Here is a 20,474-nt window from a genome sequence, read left to right on the forward strand (position 1 = left end):
CGCTGAGTTATTCCAGCTTTTAGGGTCATACTCTCCCCCATAACTTGACATGGCTTCTTTCCCGCTACGATTCCCTCTAATATCTATCTTTAATACCTCGCTGTATGTTTTTTGTGGCCTCACAATTGTGTCACGTCCTCCCCTTCCTCAACACCTTTTGATAATTTCCAACCAAGAACTGCAAGAAACAGCTGGCTTTGAAATCATAATATTCACCTCACCTATTTATTTAGCGAATGCAAAGTTCTTTAGCCAAGCAGTTGCCTCTTGATCTGCTGTATGAAGGGTGACAAGTCCTCCTTTGAGTCTTTGTTGAGGGCATGCTTCAATGATGTGTTGCATTGTTTGCTGCTCTCCACTAGCACACCGTGGGGTTGGACCTCACCTAAAATGAATGCAACTCCATTCTACCTGAGTTAAGGGGATGTCCCACTTGGGGGACCTAATTGGCGAGTTTTGAAGAGTTTAGGAGAGTTTGAAAAAATGTCATGTTGAAGACCTCCTTCGACTATATTGAAAACTAGCTACTCATAACTTCTGGAAAATTGGACACCGAATAGTGGAGAGTGAAGATGACCTCCTTTGATCTCCTTCGACCTCCCTTTGACCTCCTTCGACTACGTTGAAGACTATCTACGGCTACCTTCGACTACCCTCGATTACCTACGACTAACATGCCGACCTACTACGACTAAACCTACGAGTAAAAAAAGTATCGATTTTTTCCATGGCGACCTTTTTTTACTCGTGGGCAGTTTTCAACGTCAAAAAATACGCAGCGACCTAGCTGAGGCCACGAGTACGCGTGGAACACTCTCGAGCATGAAGGAGAGTTACAAAGACCTCCTACGTCCTCGTGTGGACCATGCTGCGAGTATGAGTCGAGGGCAAACTCGCCAGAACTCGCGGATTAGGTCGCCCAAGTGAGACAGCCCCTTTAGAGTGGTGGGGAAATCAAACTGTGTCTGCGTATGTGTACAAAGTGGGTGCCTCAATTGTAATCATGTTTTTCCTTCCGCTGACTTAGCAGGCGGCAAAAGCTTTTTACTGTACCTCAGTGCACGTGACAATAAACTAAACTAAACCAGTGACTCACTATCTGCAGGGGCTGCAGCTGTATTGTGTTGTGCGTATCCCTGGTGTTTTAGACCAACTTTTATCCCTCAATGAACCTCAGTGAAACTTATTGGTTGTAAATAAATTCTGGAAATTCTAACATCATGAAAGGAATTAGAAACATACTTTGTAGGATAGTGGAAGAAAGGACATTTATGCCACTGATGGTGATTATTTGAATTGTTGTGTCCCGGAGGGAAGACAAAGAACATTTCACCATTCATGCCCGAAGGGACACCGCACATCAAACGCTCAATGAAATGCATTTCATTAATCTTTCAGACATCGGGTTCCCAATCTTCCTCACTCGTTTGGTGAAAAGTTACTTCCTCAACTAACCCCACTCACATCCAGCAAGCACCTTAAACTTATGCCACTTTATTGCACTCCCTGCTAGGAGTTAGCTGTCTGTCTGTACTGAGTTGCTCTCCCTCCCCCCCTTGACCACGTGGGTTTTCTTCAGGTGCTCTGGTTTCCTCCCACACTCTGAAAACGTACAGGTTTGTAGTCTGAAGAAGGGTCTCGACCCGAAATGCCACCCATTCCTTCTATCCAGAGATGCCGCCTGTCCAGCTGAATCACTCCAGCATTTTGTGTCTATCTCAGGTCTGTAGGTTAATTGGCCGTGGTAAATTTGTAAATTGCCCCTGGTGTGTTGGATAGTGTTAGTGTGCAGGGTGATCGCTGGTCGGCACGGACTCGGTGGGTCGAAGGGCCTGTTTGCACACTGTATCTCTAAAGTAAATAAACGGAATGATTCGTCCTTATTCAACCTAGGAAGGGCCAGAATGATTTTCAGTGTTGGAATTGGTGAAAAGTGGAACACACTACCCAGGGAACCCATCAGCAGAAACTAGGCATGAAAATAACAAAGGGATACAAGGACAAGTCGATGTAAAGTGGAGGGTGAGAATGTGTGTTGACCGTCTCTCGTTTGGGTCATGTTCCTTACCATCATGAAGTTCAAATGCCAACTTTGTTACTTTCTGTGTGATCACCATTAGTGGCCTACAGAACAAATGGGAAACAATTCAGGAGATAATAATACAACACACAACAAAAGACACAAGTTCCCTGAGGGAGTTTGATACACTATTGTTAAACCAGAAATACTGGTGAAACCACAGCCAATGACTAGGAAACTTTCTCGGGCAATGTGTAGGAGGAGCACATGCAAGAGCATTAAATGTCACCTTAATCTGAATAACTCGTTGAACCTCATACCATTGAGGACAATAATAATTGTGATTTAAATGCTTCCTTCTACACTGTCATCAAGCCACATAACCTCGCAACATTTACTTAGTTTAGAGATACAGAGAAACAGCGCGGAAACAGTCCCTTCGGCCCACCGAGTCCATGCTGACCAGCGATCCCTGCACACTAACATTATCCTACGTACGCTAGTCAGGATCGAACTTGGGTCCCTGGTGCTGTAAGGCAGCAACTCTACCGCTGCGCCAACATGCCCCTCCACTTCTTCAAAGGAGGCTTAGTTAGTTCCCATCTGTTACCACCTGCGACAATTTCTTTTATCACTGCTTGTACTTTTTCCACTATCATGGCGAGGACAGGTTTGAACGGATTTGGACCAAACGCGGGCAGGTGGGACTGGTGTAGCTGGGACATGTTGGGCAAGATGGGTTGAGGTGCCTTGTTTCCACACCGTATCACTCTATGATGATATGACCCTATCAAAAGCATCTGCATGAGGCAATGCAAGGAGGCGGAATCTAACATCAAGGTTAAATCACCCACAGGTCACGACACAAACTGCACATGGAACCAACCTGCGATCAGCAATAGCTTCAAGTCATTAGTGTGTACTTTTCCAACTCACCCAGAAAAATCAGCAGAGCACTCTTCGCTATCAAGGACGTAGACTCGGATAATCTGACAGATGGTTAGGTAGGTCATTGCTGCCAGGAAAGTGTACCTGAAACAATATATTGAATGGAACGTCAGAGAAAACCTGTGTCAATGTCATAGGTAGGGGATTTGTATGTGCATGAATAAAATTCAGTCTAATTTTAGTTTAGTTTAGTTTCGAGATACAGCGTGGAGACAGGCCCTTCAGCCCACTGAGTCCATGCCGACCAGTGATCCTCACTCACTGATACTATCCTCCACACACCAGGGACATTTTTATACATTAATACCAAGTCGATTTACCTACAAACCCGTACGTCTTTGGAGTGTGGGAGGAAACCGAAGATCTCGGAAGGTCGAAAACCCACACAGGTCACGGAGAGAACGTACAAACTCCGTACAGACAACACCTGTAGTCAGGATCAAACCCGGGTCTCTAGCGCTGTAAGGCAGCAACTCTACCGCTGCGCCACTGTGCTGCCCTATTCTCAGAATAAAAATCAGAATCGGTCTGGAGAAGGGTCCTGACCCGAAACGTCATATTATTGATGATAAAAGAAGATTGATTTGTCTAACTTCAGGTAGCCCTGGCATTCCCTCTCTCTCCATCTCTCCCCCACCCAAGTAGCACCAGCTTCTCGGTTTCACTCAACAAACAGCTAACAATGGCCCATTTCCTTTATCATTGTTACTTTTTCCCACATCTTTCATTCATTGTTCTTTATCTCTCCACATCATCGTTTATTGCTCTCGTTTCCCTTATCCCCAACCAGCCTGAAGAAGGGTCTCGCCCCGAAACGTCACCCATTCCTTCTCTCCAGAGATGCTGCCTGTCTCACTGAGTTACTCTAGCTTTTTGTGTCTATCTTTGGTTTAAACCAGCATCTGCAGTTCCTTCCTACACGTTACCCATCCATATTCCCCATTGATGCTGCCTGACCTGCTGAATACTCCAACACTTTATTTTTTATTTTTTATTTAATTCTTTATTTCGAACAGAATAAAAGAATAAAAAGCAAGTGTGAAACAGCGTACAAAAAAACAAAAAAACACAAACAAGAATATTCATAAGTGTCATAAACAATATCTATAAATAAATGAAATCGTATGTGTCCGAAAAGGAGCAGGAAGAAGCCAAAGCTTATTAATTCCCACCCCTTATTCAACTGCTTAGAATTATCTTATACAAATTTAGCAGCTATATGTACACCACATGTACACCAGCAGCTATATGTACATCACATTTACACCAACAGCCATATGTACACCAAATTATTTACATTTATACGCTAATCAAATATTTACAAAGCCATACAAAAGAGAAAAAAAGAAAAAAGAAAAAACCCTCATATACTATACAGTATCTTAGTCATATATACAACCCATCACTCTATAATCACCCTTCCCAATACAATCAGTATAACAAATATCCCACTCACAATCACCTATCCTCATCCCAATATCCTTTAAAAAATGCACATTTTGTACATCTTTTTAAACTGAATTATGTTTGTGCTAAGTTTTATCTCCTGTTCCAGACTTTGTGTCTGTCTTTCCTTGGCAAACCACCATCATTGTTCCTATTAAGAGCGGTCCGCAGTACTCAATTTCTATTCAATCAGGTGGCCTGATTGCTTTTATACAAATGTGTAGGAAGGAACTTGCAGATGCTGGTTTACGCCGAAGATAGACACAGAATGCTGGAGTGACTCAGCGGGTCAAGCAGCGGGTCAGGTCTGGAGAAAAGGAATAGGTGACGTTTCGGGTCGAGACCCTTCATCAGACTGAGCGTCAGGGGAGGGGGAAACTAGGGGTATGGGAAGGTAGAGAACAAAACAGAGCCTGCATCGATGACTCAGGAAAGATGGAGCGCACAATGGTTCATTGTTAGCTGGGGACGAAGGAATACAAACAATGAAATGAGCAAGGGGACAAACTCTAGTTGCAGTTTGCAGCAGCAGTTTCACACCACTGAGTGTCCCCCTAACCCTCTAAAATCCTGTGTCCACCCCCCCCCCCCCCCCCCCCCCCCCCCCCCCCCCCCCCCCCCCCCCCCATGTGGTGATATATAATTCTTATAATTTAAAAAGTGAACTCGTTTCAGCTGAAGAAGCTTAAAACGCCAATCGTTTTACTTTCAAAAGAACGTCCGTGAAAAAGAAAAATTATAAACAAAAGACAGTGTTCTGAGCAAGAAATCGCTAAAAAATTGACGTTAGGTGGAAATGCCAACCCCTACAAATTGCCCCCCTTGGGGCATCCACTAGACCTGTGTGAGCCATTCAAGAGACAGCAGCCTGGTCAAAAAGTCAGAACTTGTGGGCTCGCTGACGTTTATGCGACCCCTACTTACAAGTAGCTATTTCGGTGGTCAAAAAGTCAGAGCTAACTTTCTTAATGAAATGGTTTTCAGGACCTGGTGAGGACCTGGTGAGGGTGTAAAGATACCAGGTAGGTATATCCCTTTATTCTTATTTTACTTTCTTATATCTTCTGTTCTCTACTTTTCTCTTTCTTTTTCTTTGTTTTTTTTAAATCTCTTTTTCGTGTTTACGTTTCTAAGGGTCTCTCTTGACCACTCTTTCTTCCTGTCCTAGACTATCCTATCTAATCTCTTTACTTTCCTTCTTTTTAAAGTTTAAAACAAGAAGTGGTCCAGGAAATGTATGATGTTATTTTTGGATTATATCACTGTAATGTACACTACTTCTAATAAATAAAATATTAAAAAAAAGAAAAAAAGTCAGAGCTAAAAACGCAGGTGTACGGAATGAGCTTCGGAAGGAGGTAGTTCAGGCAGGTACTATTGCAACGTTTAAGAAACATTTAGACAGGTACATGGATAGGACAGGTTTCGAGGGATATGGGCCAAACCCAGGCAGGTGGAAATTGTGTAGATGGGACGTTGGTCGGTGTGGGCAAGTTGGGCCAAAGGGCCTGTCTCTATGCTATGACGCTATGATACTCCTTGTAACAAAGACATCAAGCCATGCACAACAAGAGTGTAGACCAGTCCAAATATCAAAAAGATGAAATATAACCAGAAAAAGCAGAATGATTAGTGTCTCAGACTACAGTTGAGCCCAGAGCCCCACCCAGATCATAATCGAGCAGCAACGTTCCGGAATTTTCCATTTTCAATTGATAGATGGTATTAACATACAAGTAGAAATGCCTTGTAGGTGTCATCATCTGAGAATGAGCAGGCAGGCCAGTGTGTTTGCTAAGGGCCAGGGTTAAGTCCTGCTGCAGAGGCAAGTCACATCTAGGCCGTTCCCGTGGAAATATCAGTGTTTTGAGTAATGCACACAGGAAACAGAAGATTCCAGTCGTCCCACAAGATTAGCAATGTTGCTGCCCATTCCCAAACACACACAAGCTGAGATATCCGACGTCAGCCATGAGTCAGTGGGCGGCACTCCCATCTCTGTTGTGCGATTTAACTTCATTCCAGAGGCATGAACGGGTGGGGTTGGTACTGAGTGCGGGAGTAATGCCCCTGTCCCATTTAGGAAACCTGAACGGAAACCTCTGGAGACTTTGCGCCCCACCCAAGGTTTCCGTGCCGTTCCCGGAGATTACAGGTGGTTGCCGGAGGTTGCAGGTAGTGGAAGCAGGTCGGGAGACTGACGAAAACATCCGGGAACCGCACGGAAACCTTGGGTGGGACGCAAAGTCTCCAGAGGTTTCCGTTCAGGTTTCCTAAGTGGGACAGGGTCATAACTCAGCCGGGCCAGGCAGAATAGAGGCACGGTGGTGCAGTGTTGAGTTGCTGCCCTACAATGCCAGACTATCGATCCTGACTATTGGTGCCGTCTGTACGGAGTTTGTATGTTCTCCCCGCATGCACCCGATATCAAGATTGTACCCGGATCTCTGGCGCTGTGAGGTAGTAGTAGATCTACCAGTAATGCCACTATGCCACCCAATGTTTGCATTAGCAATAGTTTCAGTTAGGTCAGAGTACTGAACTTAGCTGTTAAAAGGAAGGAGACGTGGGAGGGCATTTTATTACTTGTTGATCTGCCAAGATTTGTTTCATACAGAAAAAATATTGAGCAATAGAGAAACTGAATAAGTCCACAATAAATGATTGATGAGTTTTTGGGTCTTGATGTTTTTTTCACTGGCAAGCTAAGTTAATGTGAGTATTTTAGTTTTAGTATTAGTTTTAAAGATACAGTGCGTAAACAGGCCCTTCAGCCCACTGGGACCGCACCGACCAGTGATCCCCGCACACTAACACTATCCTACACACACTAGGGACAATTTACATTGATACCAAGCCAATAAACCTACAAACCTGTACATCTTTGGAAAGTGGGAGGAAACCGGAGCACCCGGAGAAAACCCACGCGGTCACACGGAGAACGTAGAAACTCCACACATGCAGCGCCCGTAGTCGGGATCGAACCCGGGTCTCTGGCGCTGTAAGGCAGCAAGTCTACTGCTGCGCCACCGTGCCGCCCGCATTCAGTCCTTCGTACTCGCTTTAGCGTTCATGCACATTCGCCATGACTTTAATTCTTTGTTATACGTTAAAGTTGGATTCTATTTGCCCGCGTCAGATTAACCAACACAACTCCATGCCCACGATCAATGTTGTCATCAACGCAATCCCCAAAAGCACCACCAGAACAGTCATTGCCAACATTACTGACAACAGCCTGGATTAAAATGGCAATAACATTATGGGAAAACCACCACCAAGCTGCCAATTGAGACAGTTGAAAGGCTTACCCAAGTGATAAGCAAAATCTGAACTTTAAATATGTGGGGAGATAATGAGGTGAAATAACATCAAGTTGTCCATCACCGATGGTTGTAAAGAGGGCAGTAGAGATAATATTGCGACATCACATTGATAGTTACAAGATTCTGGAAGGAAATTATCATATCTTCATAGGAGCAAAATTATGCCGTTCAGCCCTCTGAGTCTGCTCCGCCATTCAATCACGGCTGATCTATTTTTCCCTCACAACCCCATTCTCCTGCCTTCACCTCATAATAGAAACATAGAAACATAGAAAATAGGTGCAGGAGTAGGCCATTCAGCCCTTCGAGCCTGCACCGCCATTCGATATGATCTGGCTGATCATCCAACTCATTATCCCACCCCTGCCTTCTCTCCATACCCCCTGATCCCTTTAGCCACAAGGGCCACATCTAACTCCCTCTTAAATATAGCCAATGAACTGGCCTCAACTACCTTCTGTGGCAGAGAATTCCACAGATTCTCCACTCTTTGTGTAAAAAATGATTTTCTCATCTCGGTCCTAAAAGACTTCCCTCTTATCCTTAAACTGTGACCCCTAGTTCTGGACTTCCCCAACATCGGGAATAATCTTCCTGCATCTAGCCTGTCCAACCCCTTAAGAATTTTGTAAGTTTCTATAAGATCCCCCCTCAATCTTCTGAATGCTAGCGTGTACAAGCCGAGTCTATCCAGTCTTTCTTCATATGAAAGTCCTGCCATCCCAGGAATCAGTCTGGTGAACCTTCTCTGTACTCCCTCTATGGCAAGAATGTCTTTCCTCAGATTGGGAGACCAAAACTGTACGCAATACTCCAGGTGTGGTCTCACCAAGACCCTGTACAACTGCAGTAGAACCTCCCTGCTCTTATACTCAAAAAATCCTTTTGCTATGAATGCTAACATACCATTTGCTTTCTTCACTGTCTGCTGCACTTGCATGCCTACTTTTAATGACTGGTGTACCATGACACCCAGGTCTCATTGCATCTCCCCTTTTCCTAATCGGCCACCATTCAGATAATAGTCTACTTTCATGTTTTTGCCACTCACATTTATCCACATTATACTGCATTTGCCGTGCATTTGCCCACTCACCCAACCTATCCAAGTCACCTTGCAGCCTCCTAGCATCCTCCTCACAACTAACACTGCCCCCCAGCTTCATGTCATCCGCAAAATTGGAGATATTGCATTCAATTCCCTCATCCAGATCATTAATATATATTGTAAATAGCTGGGGTCCCAGCACTGAGCCTTGCGGTACCCCACTAGTCACTGCCTGCCATTCTGCAAAGGACCCGTTTACTCCTACTCTTTGCTTCCTGTCTGCCAGCCAGTTCCCTATCCACATCAATACTGAACCCCCAATACCGTGTGCCTTAAGTTTGTATTCTAATCTCTTATGTGGGACCTTGTCGAAAGCCTTGTCGAAAGCCTTCTGAAAGTCCCGATATAACACATCCACTGGTTCTCGCTTATCCACTCTACTAGTTACTTCCTCAAAAAATTCTATAAGATTCGACAGACATGATTTACCTTTCATATAAATCCATGCTGACTTTGTCCAATGAATTCACCACTTTCCAAATGTGCTGCTATCCCATCTTTAATAACTGACTCCAGAATTTTCCCCACCACCCACTACAGACTAACTGGTCTGTAATTCCCCATTTTCTCTCTCCCTCCCTTTTTAAAAAGTGGGGTTACATTAGCTACTCTCCAGTCCTCAGGAACTACTCCAGAATCTAAAGAGTTTTGAAAAATTATCACTAATGCATCCACTATTTCTGCGGCTACTTCCTTAAGTACTCTGGGATGCAACTTATCTGGCCCTGGGGATTTATCGGCCTTTAATCCATTCAATTTACCTAACACCTCTTCCCGGCTAACCTGGATTTCACTCTGTTCCTCCATCTCATTTAACCCCCGGACCCATGCTATTTCCGGCAGATTATTTATGTCTTCCTTAGTGAAGACAGAACCAAAGTAGTTATTCAATTGGTCTGCCATGTCCTTGTTCCCCATGATCAATTCGCCTGTTTCTGACTGCAAGGGGCCTACACTTGTTTTAACTAATCTTTTACTCTTCACATATCTATAAAAACTTTTGCAGTCAGTTTTTATGTTCCCTGCCAGTTTTCTTTCATAATCTATTTTCCCTTTCCTAATTAAGCCTTTTGTCCTCCTCTGCTGGACTCTGAATTTCTCCCAGTCCTCTGCTAGGCTGCTTGTTCTGGCTAATTTGTACGCTTCATCTTTTGTTTTGATACAATCCCTGATTTCCCTTGTTATCCACGGATGCACTACCTTCCCTGATTTATCTTTGACGCCCTTACATATCAAGAACGTATCAATCTCCGCTTTCAAAATCCCCAATTACTTGGCCTCCACCACCATCTGTGGCAATGAATTCCACAAATTCACCACCGTCTGGCTAAAGAAATTCCTCCTCATCTTCATTCTAAAGTTATGTCCTTTTATTCTGAGGCTGTGCCCTCTAGTCCTAGATTCTCCCACTACTGGAAACATCTTCTCCACATCTCTTCTATCTAGGCCTTTCATTATTCTTTACATTAGAATTTCTAACAGTAGAGATAATGCGGAAACAGGCCCTTTGGCCCAACGATTCCACACTGTACACTAGCACTTATCCTACACAGTGGGGACAATTGACAACTTTACTGAAGCCAATTAACCTACAAACCTGAACGTCTTTAGAGTGTGGAATGAAACCGTAGCCCCTGGGGAAACCCACGTCACAGGGAGAACGTACAAACTCCACACAGACAGCACCCATAGTCAGGATGGAACCTGGGTCTCTGGAGCTGTAATGCCCCTGTCCCACTTAGGAAACCTGAACGGAAATCTCTGGAGACTTTGCGCTCCGCCCAAGGTTTCCGTGCGGTTCCCGGAGGTTTTTGTCAGTCTCCCTACCTGCTTCCACTACCTGCAACCTCCGGCAACCACCTGCAACCTCCGGGAACCGCACGGAAACCTTGGGTGGGGCGCAAAGTCTCCAGAGGTTTCCGTTCCGGTTTCCTAAGTGGGACAGGGGCATAAAGTGGGACGGGGCATAAGGCAACAACTCTATCGCTGCGCAACTGTGCTGCCGCAACCAGGCTTAGTAGCTCTGACGTTAAACATTATCAGCAAACAGAGAAATTCAATGGGGAGCTTGTATCGTGATCGATGGTAGCAGTTGCACTATCTTAAAGAATTAAATATTGACTTACTTGTGAATGCTCTTGATGTGCACCATCACCATAACACCATACAACAGGATCACCTCGCCAAGGAAATAAATAGCGTATCTGAAATCAAAACAAAAAAATGCGTTTAGTGCAGGTCACCGATTCTCACTGACTAATAAAATCAACAAAGATTAATTCTGTGATTCTATAGCACAAAACTAAGCCATTCATCTAATCTAACCTCTGCTGGTGTTAATGTACAAAATGGGTCTCCTCCACACCCCTCTAATCCTCCACACCCCTCTAATCTTTTCAGCCCACAGTCATTAGAATTTGCACCCATATATAAATTTAGCAGAATATGTCATATGCTGAGAGAATGGAGCGGCTGGGCTTGTACACTCTGGAATTTAGAAGGATGAGAGGGAATCTTATTGAAACATATATGATTATTAAGGGTTTGAACACGCTAGAAGCAGGAAATATGTTCCCGATGTTGGGGGAGTCCAGAACCAGGGGCGTCAGCTTAAGAATAAGGGGTAAGCCATTTAGAACGGAGACGAGGAAACACTTTTTCACGAAGATAGTTGTGAGTCTGTGGAATTCTCTGCCTCAGAGGGCGGTGGAGGCAGGTTCTCTGGATACTTTCAAGAGAGAGCTAGATAGATCTCTTAAAGACAGCGGAGTCAGGGGAGGTGGGGAGAAGGCAGGAGCGGGGTACTGATTGGGGATGATCGGCCATGATCACATTGAATGGTGGTGCTGGCTCGAAGGGCCGAATGGCCTACTCCCGCACCTGTTGTCCGTTGTCTATAATTGTGGAAAATTTATTATAGCTGATCAATTCTGAAGTCCAGTAACCGTTTCATTCTGTAGTCAGGTAAAGAAGCGATGTAGCTCACACATCCAGCAGAAGAGTGAAGGTTCTTTTGATGTCCGCCACTAAGGTTTGTTCAAGTTCAAGTTCAAGTTCACATTAATTGTCACGCACCAATTGCTACAGTGAAATATGGGTTGCCCCATACAGCCATACGAATAAAAAAGGAACACAACACACGATAGACTTTAACATAGACATCCCCACACAGCAGAATCAACGTTTCCCACTGTGACGGAAGGCAATAAAGTCCAGACATCTTCCTCCTTGTTCACCCGTGGTCGGGGACCTCGATGTTTCAGGCCCTCTCGCTGGGATGATCGAAACTCCGACATCGGAACGGTGAACATTCGGTGAGTTCCGAATCAGCCACTTCCTACTGGAGACCGCAGCTCCCGAAGTCCACAGGCCGTGCCGGGCGGAGAATCACACTGGCACACCCTTGGCAAAGGGAAACGCGATGTTGCTCAGCGCCGCCCGCAGCTAGAGTTGTAACCGGTGATAGACACAAAATGCTGGAGTAACTCAGCGGGTCAGGCAGCATCTCCGGGGGGAAAGGAATAGGTGACGTTTCGGGTGGACACTCATCTTCAGACTGAGAGTGTCAAAATACATTGAGTAACTCAGCGGGTCAGGCTGCATTTCTGGAGAAAAGGAACAGATGATGTTTCGGGTCGAGACCCTTCTTCGGACGTCACTGGTGAGGTAAGAGGATGGGGAAAGAAGATGACGATGCAGATTGCTCTCCCAAAAACCACAGTCCACACAATCAGGTTCCAGTCGAGTGCAGTAAAATGTGAGGCCATTCAACTCCTGTTGCAATAATGTAGATGTCTCCTGTGTCTCAGTGACTATGCCCTTCTTCTCCGTCAGTAGACTGTGAGCTGAAACCCTACTCAGATCCAGGATGGAGCAGCAAGGGTGTACATCAGTGGAGTACTGAGGGAACTCGGCACTTCTGGAAGAACTGCCTGTTGGCCAAAGCATTAAGTGAAGGCGCAATGTGCCGGAGTCACTCAGCGGGTTGCTCGCTGTAAGCAGCATCTCTGGATGACATGTCATGGGCGATGCTTCAGGTCGAGACCCTTGCCAACCCGAGTGTCCCGGATCCAGAAACAAGGATCTGCAGATACTGATTAATACACAAAGTGCTGGAGGAACTCAGTAGATCAGGCAGCATTTAATTTGAAATTATAAATATTCTTGATCTGAAACAACTCCGATTCCTTGGAGCGCAGGAGGATGAGGGGTGATCTTATTGAGGTGTATAAAATCATGAGAGGAATAGATCGAGTAGATGCACAGAGTTTCTTGCCCAGAGAAGGTGAATCGAGGACCAGAGGACATTCACTAGGTTTAAAGTGAAGGGGAAATGATTTAATAGGAATCTAAGGGGTAACTTTTTCCACACAAAGGGTGGTGAGTAGAAGCTGCCAGAAGAGGTAGTTGAGGCAGGGACTATCCCAATGTTTAAGAAACAGTTAGACAGGTACATGCATAAGTCAGGTTTGATGGGATATGGACTAAACGCGGGCAGGTGGGACTGGTATAGTTGGGACATGTTGGCCGATGTGGGAAAGTTGGGCCGAAGGGCCTGTTTCCTCATTCTATGACTAGAAGACTCTATCCCCTATCATTTTAAATCTCTGTCCTCTGAATCTCGATTCCCCTACACTGGGTTAAAGTCAGTAAATCTACCCCGTTCCAAGTTACAGATTTTGGTGTTATGAACTGTGCTCTGGAATGGAATCCAGTCGTTTCTTGGGAAGGACTCCAGACTTTCGTATCAAAACTTTCCTTGAATCAAACAACAGCCAATAAAAGAACATCTGCCAAAAAAACTTAGCAAAACGGAAGGCCCTCCAGCTGATTCACATTAACAATGAAATCATTCAGCCTATCTAAAAATAACAATCTGGGAGCTAACTCCATCGGTGCTGGACCCATGCCTGGTTTGCCTGTTCAGTCTAAGGAAGTAGGATTAGTATTTTGGTGACACTTTTCCATAATTTCGGAAGTCCAGAGGGTTTTTACCGCCAGTTAAGGGGATTTTGAAGTGTAATAAAGTTAACTGCGTGCGACGCAAACAGCAAGCAGTTTATGGCCAATCTCTCCATCTGTTCTAATGCTGTGGCCAAGAGAATTTCTGGGAATATTTCATCAATCCGATTGAGCAAAGAATGTCTCAGTTTATTTTCTAACCCGAAAAATAACTGTGCAACGCTCAAGATGGACACAAAATGCTGGAGAAACTCAGCGGGTCAGGCAGCATCTCTGGAGAGAAGGAATGGGTGATGTTTTCGGGTCGAGACCCTTCTTCGGACTGTGAGAGTCAGTGAGAGGGAGACACTAGAGATGTGGAAGGGTAAGGTGTGAAAACACAAATCAAAGGGGGCGATGATTAAGGAAACGTAGAATGGTACATTGTTGGCTGAGGACAATGAGGCACTCAATCAATAATGTTTAATCTGGAGGACAGTGGAACTAGTTGGAGAGCTAGGATGGAGGAGGGATGGAGAGAGAGAGAGAGAGAGAGAGAGAGAGAGAGAGAGAGAGAGAGAGAGAGAGAGAGAGAGAGAGAGAGAGAGAGAGAGAGAGAGAGAGAGAGAGAGAGAGAGAGAGAGAGAGAGAGAGAGAGAGAGAGAGAGAGAGAGAGAGAGAGAGAGAGAGAGAGAGAGAGAGAGAGAGAGAGAGAGAGAGAGAGAGAGAGAGAGAGAGACAGACAGAGAGACAGAGAGAGAGAGAGAAAAATCAAGGGTTACTTGAAGTTAGAGATATCATTATTCTTACCGCTGGGTTGAAAGCTGCACAAGCGAAATATGAGGTGCTGTTCCTCCAAACTGCGTTGGGCCGCACTCTGCAGTGGAGGAGGCCAAGGACAGAAAGGTCAGTGTGGGAATGGCAGGGAGAGTTAAAGTGTTTAGCAAGTGGGAGATCAGGTAGGCCTAGGCGGACTGAGCGCTCCTTCATGAGAGAGTTACATATAGGGCTAACAGAATCAAGGAATAGGGGGAGAAAGCAGGAACGGCGTACTGATTTTGGATGATCATCCATGATCATATTGAATGGCGGTACTAGCCCGAAGGACCGAATGGCCTACTCCTGCACCTATTTTCTATGTTTCAATGTTAGTTTAAATGTCACACTCCAATCTCTGGAGTAAGAATGAAATAAACGTCAGACTCCAAATTGAGAATGTAACTGATTGAGTCATGCCTGACACTTGATATTGCTGTCGAATCCATGTCATGTGTTGAGTGGTGTTGTGAAATTGGTTCATCAACTGTCTCCGTTCAAATGTCTCAACACATTACAAGGGCATCATCATGAAAGATTTTATTTAGCTGCTCACTTCATTAAGAAAGTAAATGTTTTGGTCAATAAAAGACACGGGCATGTGTAGAGGGAAAGTGCAAATCGAAGGTAGACACGAAATGCTGGAGTAACTCAGCGGGACAGGCAGCATCTCTGGAGAGAAGGAATGTTTCGGGTCGAGACCCATCTTCAGACTTATCAGGCATCATTCCGTTGCCTGACAACAGCTGGGAAGAAACTGTCCCTGAATCTGGAGGTGTGCCCTTTTTTTTACACTTCCATACCTCTTGCCTGCTGGGAGAGGGAGTGGCTGGGGTGCGACTCGTCCTTGATTATGCTGTTGGCCTTGCCATGGCTGCGGGAGGTGGAAATGTTAGCAAGGACTTAGCTGATCTCAAGTGGCAATGCCCCAGTGACACAGCAGGGTCTTGCCCAATATAATCGGTTGCTGTGAGCAAGCTAGAACAAGCTGCACCCTCAAGGAGCGAGAAACAGTGTTGACGGCTAGCAAAGTCTTTGTCAAAGGGCTCAAAATGCTTCTGTAAGTCCCCGACACACAGAAATATTCAAGGACTATTCAAAATCAATTAAATAACAACATTTAAATAAAATTTAATCATTTTAAAACATGCAAAGTATTTTTAAGTAGGTTAAATCATTGACACAAACACAAGTGATTTGAATTGCTTTGCCATTCCCCTTCTAACTCGTGACAATTCCTCTCCATTCAATTGATTGGGTCTATCGGCTGTGCCAGTACTAGTTCTCATCTGGCTCCAGTTCAATGGGAAGTCCAGCTCATGTGCCTGGCCTTCCTGACAGTGTAAACACCAGAGGTTCAGTATCAAAGTGGCAGCTTTCTCCAGAGTTCCAACTAAATGTTAATCCCAACATCTTTTGTTGTTTTCAAATCAAAATTGTTAACTTAGTGGCAACTGCTCATCTGGGGAGAGACAGAGAGACAGAGACAGAGACAGAGAGAGGCTATAGGCCTATTGCGAGTTTATGTACAGGGACATATCTATCCAAGCACTGTATACTTGTATTTATACTATGCATTTTAAATATGTATGTCATGTTTTATACTTTGGCAATATTAACAATGTTTTTATCATGCCAATAAAGTTTTTTAAATTGAAAATTGAATTGAGAGAGACAGAGCCAGACAGAGAGAGAGAGAGAGAGAGAGAGAGAGAGAGAGAGAGAGGGAGAGAGACAGGGAGAGAGACAGGGAGAGAGACAGAGAGAGAGACAGAGAGGGAGACAGAGAGAGGGAGACAGAGAGAGGGAGACAGAGAGAGAGAACAGAGAGAATGACAGAGAGAGAGAGAGAGAGAATGAGAGAGAGAGAGAGAGAGAGAGACAGTGAATGACAGAGAGAATGATAGAGAGAGACAGAGAGAGAGAGACAGAGAGAATGACAGAGAGAATGACAGAGAGAATGACAGAGAGACAGAGAGAGACAGAGGTGGTGCAGCGGTAGAGTTGCTGCCTTACAGCAAATGCAGCGCCGGAGACCCGGGTTCGATCCTGACTACGGGTGCTGTCTGTACGGAGTTTGTACGTTCACCCTGTGATCTGCGTGTGGGCTTTCTCCGAGATCTTCTGTTTCCTCCCACACTTCAAAGACGTACAGGTTTGTAGGTTAATTGGCTTGGTGAATGTAAAAATTGTCCCTAGTGGGTGTAGGAAAGTGTTAATGTGCGGGAATCGCTGGTCGGCGCGGACCCGGTGGGCCGAAAGGGGCTGTTTCCGCGCTGTATCTCTAATTTTAAAAAAGAGAGAGAAAACGGAACATGCATTTCCATTCCACTTTTCACAACATTAAGCACTTCACGTCTGATGCCGTAACCATGATGGGCAATAATCTAAGGAAAGGTAATTTTAATACTGCGTCCCCCTCCCTTCCCTTCCCCCGCAACAAAAACCCACCAGTGCAAATAATGCTCACATTTTGAGAGATATTACTTGAAAAAATATGTTTTGACCAGGATAACAAGGAAACTCCATTGCTGCCTTCAGAAGAGTACCATTCAAACCACACACGAAGGCTGACGGCTTGGTTTAATGCTTCACCCAAACAGAAGCAACTCTGACAGTAAACGTGGATTGTTAGCTTCAACTATGGTTGGGTTTCTGGAGCGGAGTTTTTGTCCCACAATCACCCATCCAACGTTGAAGATCCCAAACCGCAAGCCAACAACGACAGCTATAATTGACCACATCTGTTCTGGCCACAGGCACGGGACATGTGGAACTGTGATATCCCGAAAATATGCTGCAGCTGAGGATATCATGAAACAGCATAGTATGGACGGGAAAATCCCAGAGAGTTGCCCATAAGAGTGCCAGTGGCATCCTCGATGAGGTGATCGGGGAATGCCACTGGTGCATTGTGACCAAAGGTACCAGCTAAGGGTTTCTTTCAAAATAATCTGTACTCTTAACAATTTGGGAATGCTGTGCTTATTAGCCTGCCCCATGTTATTGGGAGTGGTCTTGGCTCATTATTGCCACGGGCACCGGGATACAGTGAAAACCTTCATTTTGTGTGCTAACAAGGACAATACAGAAAGATCTACAACCTAGAACTGAAGAAGGGTCTCGACCCGAAATATCACACGTTCCTTCTCTCCCGAGATGCTGCCTGTCCCGCTGAGTTATTCCAGCACTTTGTGTCGAGAACCATCAGATTGTCAAACACTACTATCTCCAAATAGGCTGCAAACTACATAGACTACATTATTAACGCATGATTATTGTCCATTTATTTGTCTGTTATAGAAATATATGTAACATACAATGCTGTTGTGTGGTAACATATATTATATGATAACATATATATTATGGTAGTATATATTATGTTTAGACAATGGCTATGTATGGTAATATATATAAGGTAGGGGCATTGTGGTGCAGCGGTGAAGTTGCTGCTTTATGCCCCTGTCCCACTTAGGAAACCTGAACAGAAACCTCTGGAGACTTTGCGCCCCCCCCAAGGTTTCCGTGCGGTTCCCGGAGGTTGCAGGTGGTTGCCAGAGGTTGCAGGTAGTGGAAGCAGGTAGGGAGACTGACAAAAACCTCCGGGAACCGCACGGAAACCCTGGGTGGGGCACAAAGCCTCCAGAGGTTTCCGTTCAGGTTTCCCAAGTAGGACAGGGGCATTACAGCGCCAGAGACCCGGGTTCAATCCTGACTACGGGTGCTGTCTGTACGGAGTTTGTACGTTCTCACCATGACCTGCATGGGTTTTCGCCAAGATCTTCGGTTTCCTCCCACACTCCAGAGATGTACAGGTTTGTAGGTTAATTGGCTGGGTAAAAATTGTAAATTGACCCTAGAGTGTGTAGGGGAGTGTTAATGTGCGGGGATCGCTGGTCGGCGTGGATTCGATGGGCCGAAGGGCCTGTTTCCACACTGTATCTTCGTCAGACTAATTAGATTAGATTAGGTTAGATTCAGGTTAATAGTTCTCCACCCGAAACGTCACCCATTCCCTCTCTCCAGAGATGCCGCCTGGCCCGCTGAGTTACTCCAGCTTTTTGTGTCTATCTTCTAATAGTTTTGACCGTCTGGCTGCTAAGAAAGGGATTGAGACACTAAGGCTTTGGATTAGTCAAGGACAGTTATGGCTCACTGGTGTTAATTCCTGTTGCTATTTGTGATAAATCCCACTGTGTACATAAAACATAGACACAAGAATTAGCAATCCGACACCACACACTCGAGCATTGCAGCCGAAAGACTGGCGAGCGCATCATTACTGAGTAGTGAGAGGAGGAACAGTCCCCTTCAGTAACAGACACAAAATGCTAGAGTGACTCAGCCGGACAGGCAGCATCTCTGGAGAGAAGGAATGGGTGACGTTTCGGGTCGAGACTTTTCTGCAGTCTTCACTCTGTGTGTGTGTGTGTGTGTGCATGTGTGTGTGTGTGTATGTGTGTGTGTACATGTGTACATGTGTATGTGTGTGTGTGTGTGTGTGTTTTGATATGTGTGTGTGTATATATTTATATGCGTATGTGTGTGTTTGTGGGGGGTGTATGTGTGTGTATGTAAACACATACACATATATAAACACACACACACAAACACACACGTCCACCACTATCAGGATTATTTGCATTAGTGTTGTGGTTATAGATTTATTGATTTTTTTATTGTCTATTATATATTTATCTATGTATTCTGTTTACAGGCACGGCTGCTGCTGCTGCTGCAAGTAAGAATTTCATGGTTCCCTTGTCAGTACATGTGACAAATAAACTGAAGGTGGAGGGGGTGGGGGTGAGGGGTAGTGAGGGGTTGGGGATGGGGGGGTGGAGATGGGGGTGGAGAGGGGAGGTGAGGGTGGTGGGGGTGGGGGTGGTGGGGGGGGGGGGGGGGGGGGGGGGGGGGGTGGGGGGGGGGTGGGGGGGGGGTGGGGGTGGGGATGAGGGTGATGGGTTAGAGGGTTAATAGCACTGGCATCGACACAATAATGAGTTCCTCACCTCCCTCCTTAGTCAGGATATGCTCCAAGGGTTTGATATTTTTGAGGGAGCAAAGGCTCGGGGAGGAGTTTGAGAGAATGTTAGCGGAAAAATGAATTTATTCGATTCCCTATAATTTGTAACAAAGAACTGAAAATAAATGGGTAACTGATTTTGTTGGAGTGGAACCATGCAGAACAAGGAGTCCATTCAGTCTCCTGTCACTGTGCCAGCTTTCTGGTCGTATTTTGTCATCACTCTCCCTTCCCTAACGTTGCAAGTTATTCCTTTTGAATTTCCATTTGACAGTTTCCACTGAATTCTACTGTCTGTTCCAGCAGCACATTCCAGATCAGAACAACATGCTTCTTAAAATTATTCACTTCATTCCTCTGATGGTTATTTTGCAAAAAATTTAACTCTCCGCCCTCTGGACCCTGTCTCTCTTTCTGCAAAGAGGTCTCTCCATCTTATCCATTCCTTCAGTACTGCACGCACTTAAATCCGAGTCTAATCTGTGGTGTATAACAGGAAACAAGCTCAGATTCACCACTTCCCTCCGGTTACTGAACAGCTGGTGGCATGGAAGCATAGAAAATAGCAGGAGGAGGCCATTCGGCCCTTCGAGCCTGCACCGCCATTCAATATGATCATGGCTGATCATCCAACTCAGTATCCTGTACCTGCCTTCTCTCCATACCCCCTGATCCCTTTAGCCACAAGGGCTACATCTAACTCCCTCTTAAATATAGCCAATGAATTGGCCTCAATTGGGTCTATTTGTTTGTAATGTATGGCTGCAGAAATGGCATTTCGTTTGGACCTCAAGGGGTCCAAATGACAATTAAATGTATCTTGTATCTTGTATCTTGTATCTT

General features: G+C 45.1%; 1 protein-coding gene across 1 annotated transcript in view; it reads right to left on the reverse strand.

Moving 5' to 3' along the window:
- LOC129709851 (lysophospholipid acyltransferase 2-like) overlaps positions 1-20,474 on the reverse strand; it is a 52,583-nt gene that overhangs the window by 19,627 nt on the left and 12,482 nt on the right. Inside the window, exons 3-5 of the mRNA XM_055656468.1 lie at positions 10,975-11,052; positions 2,957-3,052; positions 2,069-2,124 (exon numbers count right to left, since the gene is read on the reverse strand). Coding sequence (XP_055512443.1) covers positions 2,069-2,124; positions 2,957-3,052; positions 10,975-11,052 — 230 coding nt within the window. The remainder of the gene's footprint in view (positions 1-2,068; positions 2,125-2,956; positions 3,053-10,974; positions 11,053-20,474) is intronic.

Source organism: Leucoraja erinacea, chromosome 26 (assembly GCF_028641065.1).
Source record: "Leucoraja erinacea ecotype New England chromosome 26, Leri_hhj_1, whole genome shotgun sequence".
Lineage (NCBI taxonomy): Eukaryota > Metazoa > Chordata > Chondrichthyes > Rajiformes > Rajidae > Leucoraja > Leucoraja erinaceus.